We start from the raw sequence: 11,895 nt of genomic DNA, 5'->3' as shown, positions 1-11,895 counted from the left end.
AAGCCAAGGGAAATAGTCTCCTATTTTCTGAATCTCCTGGCTCTGGGTACCCAGAAATAGAAAGCCTAGATTTTGAAGGCTGACCATCCATAAAACCTTCTCTTATATTGGAGACAGACAGGGGCAGTTAGGAGAAAAAGTTAGGTTACTTTTAAAGGGTAAAGAGAGCCTACTAAACTATGAACTTAATGAGATCAGGGATCATCTCTTATATAAACTTGGTACTTCATAAGTACTTAATAATAAAATATGTGTGCAGTTAAGACTCTGGACTCTGCCCTCATCTGGATTCTTTAGTGTTTAATGGCAAGGACTGGGGTCCCATTTTCCAGTTTTATAGAGAGCTGGAAGTCCTCAGAAAATGTATTGTCAGCAAGAGTGTTTTTTGTTGTTCTTGTTTGTTTGAAGAAGTAAGGATTGAGGTTTGCAACCTATATGATCAGTTGTCACTTTATCCTGTGAGAAATTTTCTTTACATAGTTGAGTTCTGAGGAAGAAAAGCAGAGAAAGCAGAAAAGAGAGGGGGTGAATTTAGTAGCCCGGGCACTTCATCGCTCTTAGCTGAAGAAAACCAAAAGCTTCAGGGGGATTAGTTGTAAAAGACATTCTCAGTGTGAGGAATTGTGAGGAAGTTAGATTTGAGATGAGGGAGGGCAAGGGATAAGACTGCCACCCATAATCATTCTCCATCACTGAATAATGACTGAAGGTGTTTCCCTAGAGTTTCATCAGTCTCATTAAAAACATAGAGCATCAAACCCCCTCCAACTGTGAGATCCATAATGCTGGGTCTGAATTTCCCTCTTCCCCCTCCTCAAAGGCTGAGTTAAGACACTGTTTCTAACTGCATCAGTTTCAGAATCGTGATTCGAAAAGGAGTGTGTGTGTGTGGGGGGGGATGTTAGGGAGGGCGAGAACACTCCAAACAATTCAAGAACTTTATTACCTCCTTTATTTAAATAAATATAAATATAAATTTATATAAAACTATTCACATACAAAGGGATTCTCAATGACTGAATTTGTCACTTTTTATAATCTTCAGAAACAGAACTACAAGGTATAATTTTCTAAGTTAATTCGAACTTCCTGTAAAAAAAAAAGCACAATAAAATAAACAAGAAACGGGGTTCAGCCATAAGAGATGTTGAAAAACAGGAGAGTAAATGACACACGTTTTTGGAAAACCCCAATACAGTGTTAAACTTTCAAATAACCCCCATTCTACAACACCAGCTTTTTTGTGTGTTATACAAGATTTTTAGTTGACTTCTAAATCAGTTACACTTTTAAAAGAATCTAGGACTGCGAATTGAACAGGAACCAAGCAAATAAAAACCGAAATGAGCTATGCCTGGTGCAGGGAGAGGAGGTGAGGAGTTGACAGGATTCTCCTCTTGGCGTGGTTGCAGCAGCAGCAGGTGCAGAACCCTGGAGAAGACTCCTCTTCGCCCGAGTTCACCATTTTCGCTGGCCTCTGCAAAGTGTTCAGGATTTCTTTGCGCCTGCCAGGTAGGCTCCCCGTAGGAGAGTCTCTGGAGGGATGGGAGATGGGGGTTGGGAAGGGAGAGAAGGATGGAGAGACCCTAGGAGCTTGTTCCGGTGAGGAAGGAGAGCTCATAATGGGGAGATCTCCTTGTCTTCGTTGGCGGAGGAAGGGGATAAGGACTCCTCGTCCTCCGATCGCGGGTAGTGAACTTGACTACTGACGCACTTGCAGCCCCCGTGACTGTTCCTCTGCGAACCTTTGCCCTCTTTCTTGTGTTTCACCCGACGGTTCTGGAACCAGATTTTCACCTGTTTCTCCGAGAGGTTAAGGTACGTGGCAATCTCGATCCTCCGGAGTCGAGAAAGATACATGTTTGAGGAGAATTCCCTTTCCAGCTCCAGGAGTTGGGTGCTGGTGAAAGCTGTCCTCATCCTCTTGCCGTTCTGGATTTGGCTAGTATCCGAGCCACCTGTGTGAGGAAGAAGACAAATCCAAGCATAGGTAAGGAACCAACAACAATACCCCAGGCACTCACTAAACACAGACCTTCTCATACCAGCCGCGCCGAAGCACGGACAGCAAGAAAAAAGTCCTGCCTTCTGACCGAGTCAGCCTCTATCTGCCCCCTTGGAGGCTGACTCGCTGTTCAACACGAGCCTTCTCTCCTGGATTCAATCCATTTTATAACTCTCTTGAGATTGCATATGCCTTTGAGGGTTAGTAGTGTGCGGTATTCAAGAGCCTCTTGCTTCCTCATCACTAAAAGTCCCACAAGGGAAAAATTGTCTTCTCCACGTCAGGCATCACAGCAGTTCAGTCAGAACTGATGCCTGCCATCCACAGCCGTGACCACGGACGGACGCATGCACACTCACGCTGGTGCACAAATTGCACACATTTCATTAGTGCTCTGACTTCACTAGGACCTATCAACACTGTTGTCTGTCTTTTGGGGCTTCACCTTAGCACGCTGCCCCACAGTTTCTCCCTCCTCCAGCACTGAGTAACCAGGTAAACTTAAGTAACTCTAGGCCTGGGGGCTTGATGCAAGTGTGTGTGTGTGTGTGTGTGTGTGTGTGTGTGTGTGTGTGTGTGTGTGTGTGATGAGCTGTGGACAAAAAAAGTTGGTCCAGCAACATCCTTTCTGCTGTCCCTGATCTTCTCTCACGACCTTCTTGGGTCAATCACCAAATCGAACTTAAAGGACTTTCCCTTATCCATCTCCACGGCTTTCTTTCCCACCCCCTTCCCGCCCCCCCCCCCCCAAATAAAAGGAAAAGTTTGGCCCGATTTCCCAGGGAAGGAAAGACCTAGGAAGTTTTCATCCTACCCATGGTGAGGCAATGGAACCTCCGGGGGTCGGTGACATTGTAGGTGGTCGCAGCACAGACAGGTGCGTGGTGCTGGGGATGTCCCAGGGCAGCAGCCGCGGCCGCAGCCGCAGCCGCAGCCGCCGCAGCCGCCGCAGCCGAGCCAGGCTGCTGGGGCTGGTGGTGATGGTGGTGCTGCGGCTGGTGATGATGATGATGGGCATGGCTCATCCGGGCACAGAACTGCGCGTCCCCAGGGCCAGGGGGAAATTGGCTCTTGAGCAAGGGGATGGCCCCGCCGCCTGCCCCACTGCCAGTGCCGCCGCCGCCTCCTCCTCCCCCGCCGCCTGCGCCGCTGCCGGTCCGCGCTGAGTGCAGGTGGGAGGTGACGCAGAGTGGACACACGCAGAAAGTGCCGCTCTTGCGGGACTGGCAGCCGGGCCCCGAAACTGACATGACCAGGGGCGATGGCATGCCCAGGGGGATAAGGAAGTCTGGGCCGTGCTGGTGCTCAGGTAGGGAGGGCGCAGGCCTCGAGGAGTCCTTGATGATCAGAGAGTCGACATAGAAGGATCGCGACATGTCGCGGAGGGCACGGAGTCCGAGGAGGCTGGGAATAGAAGGCAGCTTTCCCCCACTGTTTGTCTTCTCTTCACCCCTCCTTCCCCTTTCACCTCCAACTCTCTCTTGTTTTCCTTGGCTAGGCGAGGATGCTGTCACTGAAGCCCCGAAGGAACGCAGAGGTGCTTAAGTCTGAGAGGCGAACAAAGGGGTCCCCGGAGAGGGCTGGTCCTAACCTCCCCCGCCCGGGCTCCCCTGCTCTGGGGTTTTATATGCCCCAACCCAGCACGTGATGCCAGAGAGTACGGCACTGCTCCGGCTCCTCAGCATCTCCCCACCCTCGGGATAGGCTGCTCAACTCACAACAAAAACGAGGAGGGGGCGAGCACGGGAGGGGGTGGACTGCAGTGGGGTGGAGGCAATAGGAGGAGGAGGAGGAGGAGAAGGAGGAGGTGGAGTGAATAAAAAAGAGGGGGAGGGGGGAACTTCTTAAAGTGTATGTTTTGTTAATTTCGCGGTGATTCTAGCCCTTCTCCTCCCCTTCCTTCCTCCTTTCCAGAGAAACCCTGGGTGCTAGCTCCCTGCCCCCCGCCTGGGCAGAAAGCCCATCGGAGCACTTTACTTTCCACCCAGTTCCTGGCCCTACAGCTCGGGTGGAGGGGGAACAGGCTAGGTGGAAACTCCGAGGGTTTTTATGGGAATCATTCGGACAAAGGTCTCGCTCCAGCGTTGCACTTGCTCTGATTAAATGAGTCCTTTGCTCCTTGGAGCAGCAAAGACTGCAGGGTATGAAATCCAAGAGAACTCAATTTGGGCCCACCCCAATTCTCCCAAGTCCGAGTCGTTCCTGAGACCTACATCGCCGCATCGAATCTCTTGGCACTAGGTCGGTCCTAATAAGAATGTTTCGCTGCCTTGGACTAATAACTCGAGGCTGTTCTTATTCTTTTAGCCTCAGAGTAACATCTCTTACCTAGTTTACCCCTCCCTTTTTCCTCTATGCCTCAACGCCCTAATTAGTCGAATCTTGGCAAATTGTCGATTCGGTTTTTTTCTATGTAAACTTAAAAAAGTAGTCAGTCAGACTCCCAGTAGTCAAATCTCTATTAAATAGGACGACTTCTCGGGTGGTCGCCAAAAACCCTGTTTCACACTGCGAAACACCTGTTCGCCAGGTATTAGGATGAAATCTCCTCCAGTCAGCAAGCGGAGCTCACAGCCTCATACCTACCCCCGGAGAAGGATAGAGTAGGGTTTTCTCTGAATGGTCTCTCCTGATTCACTCGATACTTCTTCATCCTCAGGTTGCTCTGCGCCTAAGAGCTGAGGGCCAGGAGCAGATTTTTTTCTCTCCTCGTTCCCAGTATCTCCGTTGACCTTCAGACAATATTCTGGAAGGATGGATGCTGGCGAAACAAACGGGTCGTTATTTTCCACTCTTCCCCAGATAGAAACCAAAGGTGAAAGAAAGCACTAAGGCTTTCGATGTCTCCAGTTCTGCTTTGAGAAGAGTTAGGGGTCGTCAGCTTCGGAGGACGATAGTAGTTTGTGTGCCATGATCCATTTTGGTTATCTGTTTATTTATTGATCTAATTGTGCGATAAAAATTGCTTCATGGTTTTGCTTCAGTACAGAAATGAGGGGAGCTTATGTCCCCAGGGGAGAGGAAAGGCCCATCCCTCACCTTTGCCACTCCTGCCCCTAGTTAGTGGCACGTTTTTCAAGGGGCCGTTCCTTCTCTCGAGAAGCCAAATGGGCCAAGATTTGACAGATGTCTTACCTGTGAGCCTGAAACTTTTTACGGTCTATTTCTGTGGACTGGGGGAAAGCTGAGCTCAAAGGCAGCTAAAAAATAAAGCTTTTGCCTTGTGGAACTATGTTTCGAAAAACAGGTTGCATTATATGACTGACCTGGGGCGAGTATCTAGGGTCCGAATTCAAGAGACACAAGCCAGGCTGGTGGACCACGCTTCAGTTCTCTCCCCTTCTCTATGACTTCACTTTCCTTCTCTGTCTCTCTGTCTCTCTGTCTCTCTCTGTCTCTCTCTGTCTCTCTCTGTCTCTCTCTCTGTGTCTCTCTCTGTGTCTCTCTCTGTGTCTCTGTCTCTCTCTGTGTCTCTGTCTCTGTGTCTCTGTCTCTCTGTCTCTCTCTGTCTCTGTCTCTGTCTCTCTCTCTCCTTCCTACTTCCCTCTTTCCCTCTCTTCCTCTTCTGTCTTCCTTCCCCCTTTCTATCTCTGTCTTCTCCCCCCCCCCCCCCCCAGGCGAAGTGTAATTGGGTTGTTGGGACACTGCACTCGGGGAGTCAGGATTTATGGATGGCAATTAAAGTTTTATGAATTGCAGCTGAGGCTGGTTATTGAGCTATTTGAATGTGATTAGAATTCAATTAGAAAGTGGTTAGTGGACGGTGGGTCTCTGGAGTGTAAACAGACAGCTATTCCAGAAATGTGCTAATCCAACATCTTGTGACAACAATTAGGGAGTTTTAGGGCTTAAGGCAGGTCAACCTCAACTTTAACTGCTTTTTACCAAGAGTCTGGGATGAGAAACCTTTGCTAAATATGCTCAGTTTCACCCTAGGCCAAGTGGATACCAGTAAACTGAAACTGAGGAACAGACAAATTAAGTAAATAATTAGAGCACTTGTACCTCAATGAATATTTTATCCATAAGAGGAATTATTTGCAGGACTGAATTTTCCATAGTAATTGATCCAATTGTCTCTTCCATAGCCTAGTTTCAATCTTGCTTCATATATATAAATTATATTTATACGATATTGATACCTATTTTGTTAAATGAGGGGGTTGGATGGACTAGATAACTTCCAAAGTTCCTCCCAACCAAGACTTTCTATTATTTTGCTTAGATCAGCTAGACTTGTGGAGGGATTCAAAGTTTCACTTCAAGGAAAGATGCCCTTGAGGTGTTTTCTAAAGGACTGTTCCTAATATATTAGAGTTGCCTGGATCTATATGAGGTCAGTAAATGTGTCATTTTTTAAAAGTGTCATTTGAAATTTTATATTTTGAAAATGCTAATTTTGCTATAAAACCAAAGCTCTGATTGGGTTAAGTGTCTGATTCTAGAAAATTGCAGTTAAAATATTCAGCCTTCTGTTCTCCAAATCTTGGCCCAATAGTCTAGGGTCTAGAATCAGACTTTGAGTTCAAATCCTGCCTCAGATACTTATTAGCCATGTGATCCCAGGCAAGCAACTTAAACCTATTTGTCTCATTTTACTCAACTGTACAATGCATCATTGTAGCACCTATCTCAAAGGGTTATTGTGAGAATCAAATGAGATAATATTTGTAAAAAGAACCTAGCCAAGTGCCTAGCACATAGTAGGCATATATAAATGCCTATTCCTTATCCTCAAAGCTGTTGGGTAAGTAAGCAGTATAATGTCCAACAGAAAATGGTGTCGATGAATGCCCACTTCATGGTCTGACATCTAGAAAGCTTGTTCCCTTGAGGAACTAATATAAAATTCCTTGGCAAAAACAACCAACCAACAATAAAACCTCTTGTGAAACATAAGTTCTCTCTTTGTCTCAGCTGATTCCTTCTCCTCTTTCTCCACTGACTCACTCTGTGACTTTTGACAAGCGGCTAAGTCATAAGCCCCAAGAAGACAAAGATCCCGGTTTCTTAAGCTTTGTATCTATCTAGTGCTCGGTATGCAGTAGGAGCTCATAAACGTTGGCAGAACGCTGAATGCTGAAGGAATGATTTATGTACAAATCATCTTCTCCCTCTGGGCCTCTGTTTCCTCATCTGTAAAAATGAGGGAGCTAGACAACATAATCTCTGCAATTCTTTCTGATGACGCATTCTGTCATTCCTCCTGTCTCTCCTCAACTATCCTGGTCACGTTCTGTTTAAACAGTTCCAGTACTTCTGAATCCTTTCGGACTGGGACGGTCCTGCCTTGATGCCTAGTTGGAGCAATAAGAGCGCAATTTCCTAGGAGCCTCAAACTTTTGCTTTGGAGAAACGGTCTTTTAGGAGGGACAGGCGGAGTGCAGTGAGTCAGGCAGAAGAAGAACTCATATCAGTAATTTCGATTAGGAATTATAATAAAATCAGAGCATCACCAATAAACATCTAGAAGGAGAGACTAGCAGTTAACCGAAGGGCAGGGAGCTTTGGTCCTTCCAAGTCATGAGGGCTGACTGTAGGCGCGCGCCCACAGCCCCCTCATCCTCTTCACAATTTTATTTCTCAATAATTCTGTCCGATAAAATTTCATTGTCCATTAAGTAATCCCCGAAATGAGAGCTCTTATGAGCCTATAATGAGCTCTAATTGCTACGACTAGTCGAGCCACGTGGAAGGATTTAGAAGGTATTAAGCAGTTGGGTACAGAGCACAGGCTGTTACCTAGCCATTACTTTCATAATTCAAGGAGAAAATTAGTCCTTTTAAGGGAAAATCCTTTGATTCCCTTCATTCTGCTCCGGGTGACAGAGTATTGCTTTGTCTTCCTTTAGTTCAAGACAGTGTAACAAATGAGAATGTAACGAAATTGCCCGTCTAACCCAGCACACCTCACTCCTAGAATCACTTTTTAAAAATCAGAGCAGTTTAAAAAGAACGTTAGATCTCCTTCCTTCCTCCAGACTGCAACTTTGGTTGTCTTTTTTCCCCCCTTCTTTTCTCCATCAGTTATGAACCTTCCTTCTTTCTTCCTTTTTCCTTTCTTTTCTCTTTTTTCTCTTCCTTTTTTTGCTTCTCTCTGTGACCACTACTGATGTACCCCTTTCTTCCTTCTCTACTTCTTTTCATTCTCTAGAGTACCCCATAGCTACCGCTACTGCATCACCACTGCACTAACCACCAAACTTAAGGCTCCTTGTTTCCCAATCAATTCGCCTGAACCAGTTCTGCATCCTTTCTCATATGGTTGGACCGTGAGCTAGCCGCTGTTGTTTCGACACATTCCTGCCTCTCCTGCCCCCTCCTCAGCCCCCCTCCTCACGTTCCCCTCGGGATTTCCCAGTTTTAGGGTGTCTTCACCTCAAAACTGGCCCAGTGTTGACGGTGGAGAGAGTAGGCTCTCCAGCCCTGGTATTGCGGCGGGATTCTTGCAAAGATTTGCTCATCTAACATTGATTTCATATTAGTTTCCAAAGCGATGAATGATCTCAAAGCTGGGTTTTGTTAGCTGAACACCAACAGGAGACAGGACTTACTTGCCCCCAGCTCCCATTAATGAGGTCATTATAAAAGCGTGAACAAGTCTATGAATGTTTTATTGAAAGCGCATCGTTAACTTGTATCCATCCTTTTCTCCAAGTGGCATTGTGATATTGCTGTCTGTGGCACATCTTACCCAATATAGCCCGAGATTTCTCCATTATCTGTAACCAGGCAACACTTTCTGAATACCAAAAATTGAAAAGAACCGCTTAGTCTTCAAGAAAGTCCTCAATAATAGTGGAAAAGAACAAAGATCCAGGAGACAACAAAATGCCACAGGGGTGACTTTTCATGAGCAATTATCTCTCATTAATCAGAAGAACAGCTGCAATATTAATTTTCTCTCTTTCTTCCTCTCTTTTCACAGTCCTCAACATTTGAATAATCATAAATTTTGATTTTATGGAGGAGCAACAATTTCAGGGACTTGAGGAAACTAGCTACCTATGGGGAGACAGGAACTAAGTAGAAAATTCTCTTTTTTTTAGCCAGCCCCCCAAAAATGAAGGGGGAAGGGTGGTGGAGAAAAAGGATCCCCTTTTTTCTTGATTGTGGATTGGAGGCAGGACTTTCTTCTCCCCCTCCCCCTCCCCCTTCCCTTCGGCCTTCCCAACCTCGTCTCCTCCCTTTCCCCTTCCTAGAGCCCTGCACCATTCCTTCTTCCCCACCCCCCTTTCACTTATGGAAACGAGCAGGAAAATGTCCCAAGTGTCTGCAGTGGCTGAAGCGTGGGAGTTTCAACATCACTGCTGTCCATTTAACTTTCAAACATGAAGCCAAGCGTTGTAGATCTGTCCAAAGAGACAATCTTTGGGCGTAACTCGCATTGTAGTACATCAAAAGGCCCTTCGCATTATATGAACTCAGCGGCGCATTCATCAGAAATGGGGCAATAGTTCTCTTTTCAGAGTCCTGAGATTTTATTGTGAACAGGATATGTAGCAAGGGTGGAAAACTCGGTTCCCCAAAGATGAGGATGTAACATTAAAACGAGCTTTGGGGATTTAAAAGAATCTCATTACAGCAGAGACTAGCAATTAAAAAAAAAAAAAGACCTCTCTGAAAAGCTGTGGACCCGAATAAAAAAGGGGAGTTTTCGCTCAGCTTCCACATCCTTGCACTTGTTGAGTGGGAATTCAGTCTGCTGCGGCTATTACCTTCAGCTGCCCGAATATGGTCACTTTTAATGGGAGGCTGAACAAGGCTATTCACCTAAAGAGACGAGGTTAGGCTGTGGAAACAACAACATCAACAACAACAAAATGATTTCTCTTCTCCCCTTATTTGCTCAGGGAACGGACAGCCTTTTTGAGGAGCTAGAATTGTCAATTGTGCTAACCCCAGGCATGCTCAAGCGAAGAATTCCATTTGGCTTCTTGCAGAAGACCGGCTCCAGGCAGGGTGGGGAGGGGGGGGGGAACCCGAAGAGATGACAAGTTTTAAACTCAACATGATCAGTAGCACCATCAAACTGGCAAACAAGCTTTCAGTTTATGCTATCGAGAATTTTAGCAAAACTCCCTGCCTCCCATCTCTATTCAAATCCTCTCCCATGTCATCAATCTTCCCTTCCCCAAAACACAATGTTGTGAAGAGCAACAAAGTGAATAATGTATGTATCTAGTTCTCTTTTATCATAGGTAGCATTCAACCGGATATGCTCAAAATGCAAGGGATAAAGGGGGCTGAAATTCCGAAGCTCACACCAACTAGGGAATTCCATTTAATGCTTGAGATACTAGGACGTGCTCACCTTGTGCCATTTGGGTTCTGTGGGATTGCAAATGAAACCAGGCATCTAAAATAAACCAGCTTCATCTATACGGTAAATTTGTATTTCAACCTGCAGAATGGGGGTGGGGGTGGGGGTGGAAGATGGAGATTCATTTGAATCATTCAACAAAATCAAATTTTTACTGAATCTTTATATTTCAGAGAAAATAAGACTTGTGACTTTTTCTTGGAGGGTCAGAGCTCCAAGAAAGCAAAATTATCCAGATAATCATCAGCTGTCCATTTCCCCCATCCTTTTCAGGGGTCACATCTATAGTAGTGTTAAGTGATGGTTGTAGATTACTCTGAGGTTTAATGGTCAACTGGATAACATTGTAAGGTCTGGCAGTTCCTAGCAAACCTGAATGGTTTCAGATGTGGACTGGAGACTGTTGTCAAACTACATATTTGGGTCAGTGCAGGAAAATTCCTCGCTAGGTTGGCCATAGAAACTATTTGACCACAGCAAATTTTCTAAGGATATTGAAGAGAGGTTTCCATAAGGGATAGGGGGAGGCCCAGATAATCAAGTTAACAAACATTTATTTAGCAGCTATTCTGTGCTAGGTACAGAGTTAAGGATTGAAGATCTTGTATCCCAGAAAAGGGGGCACAAACAATAAAATGATTAAATAAAAGAAGAAATAAAGACACAGAGGGAGCATTCACATTTTTGATCAATGAGACATTTTTGCAGCCAAGGGTGCAAACAGGGAGTGTGATGTGATCTTTAAAAATGTCATTTGTCATGTTATATTTGCAAACATGAATTATACTGAAAGATCATGTATCTGATTAGTTGAAGTTTCTGATCCTAGAACACCTAGCATTCCCAAGGCATCTGTTCCTCAACACTTTGGATTTGGGGGGCTCTAAGGCTGTGGAAGTAGGTCAGTGGAAATAAAAGCTAGTGAATTACAAGCACACCGTCTGTCAATAGAACTTAATGTCATGCATTCTTTTACCAGGAAGAACTGCTTTGTGGTTCACTGTGATAGATTTCTTTCTCAGAAATAGCCCTAGAAACGATAATAGAATGGAAGTCAGGATATTCAGATTCTTTAGTCCCAGATTTGCTACAGATGCCTTGTAAATTACAAGACTCGATGCTTTTTGAGGGCAAGGACTTCCTGTCAATTCTGGTATCTGTTCTAGTGCTCTAATCAGTATATTGCACACAAGAAGTTCCTAATGTCTGAATTGCAAATCACTTAACTTCTAGAGATCTTAATTTCCTCATCTGTAAAATAAATGGATTTAACTAAATAATTTTAAAATTCCCTTAGAGTTCTTAATTTCATGATTCTTTTCTTCTCTCAAATGGTTTTTATTTGGGGGGGGGGGGTGGACTCCTTGCTGTTCTTCAGGGGCTTTGCTTCATGTTCCACCATCCTTAACACCACCTTGAGAAGCTGAGCCACTGGAAGCAGTTCCATCTGCCTGCTTTCATGAGAAGAGAAAGACAAACTCTGAGATCTTAACCTTTCAGAATGATGCTTTATTTTTTATTTTTATAACAAATTTCCACTTAAGTTTTCCAAAGTTATCCATAGTCT

At 45.1% G+C, this 11,895-nt stretch overlaps 1 protein-coding gene across 1 annotated transcript; it reads right to left on the bottom strand.

Annotated features, from left to right (window-relative positions):
* Window positions 1–929: 929 nt before the first annotated feature.
* On the bottom strand, window positions 930–3,610 carry GSX2 (GS homeobox 2). Its single transcript, XM_001363275.4, has 2 exons — window positions 2,820–3,610; window positions 930–1,958 (listed from the first exon to the last, which is right to left on the bottom strand). The coding sequence occupies exons 1-2, from the start codon at window positions 3,379–3,381 to the stop codon at window positions 1,618–1,620; spliced, it is 903 nt and encodes a 300-aa protein (XP_001363312.2). The 5' UTR covers window positions 3,382–3,610; the 3' UTR covers window positions 930–1,617.
* Window positions 3,611–11,895: the final 8,285 nt, after the last annotated feature.

Source organism: Monodelphis domestica, chromosome 6, assembly GCF_027887165.1.
Source record: "Monodelphis domestica isolate mMonDom1 chromosome 6, mMonDom1.pri, whole genome shotgun sequence".
Taxonomy (NCBI): domain Eukaryota; kingdom Metazoa; phylum Chordata; class Mammalia; order Didelphimorphia; family Didelphidae; genus Monodelphis; species Monodelphis domestica.
The sequence above is the reverse complement of the archived record's forward strand: the minus strand, read 5'-3'. Positions and strand labels throughout refer to the sequence as shown.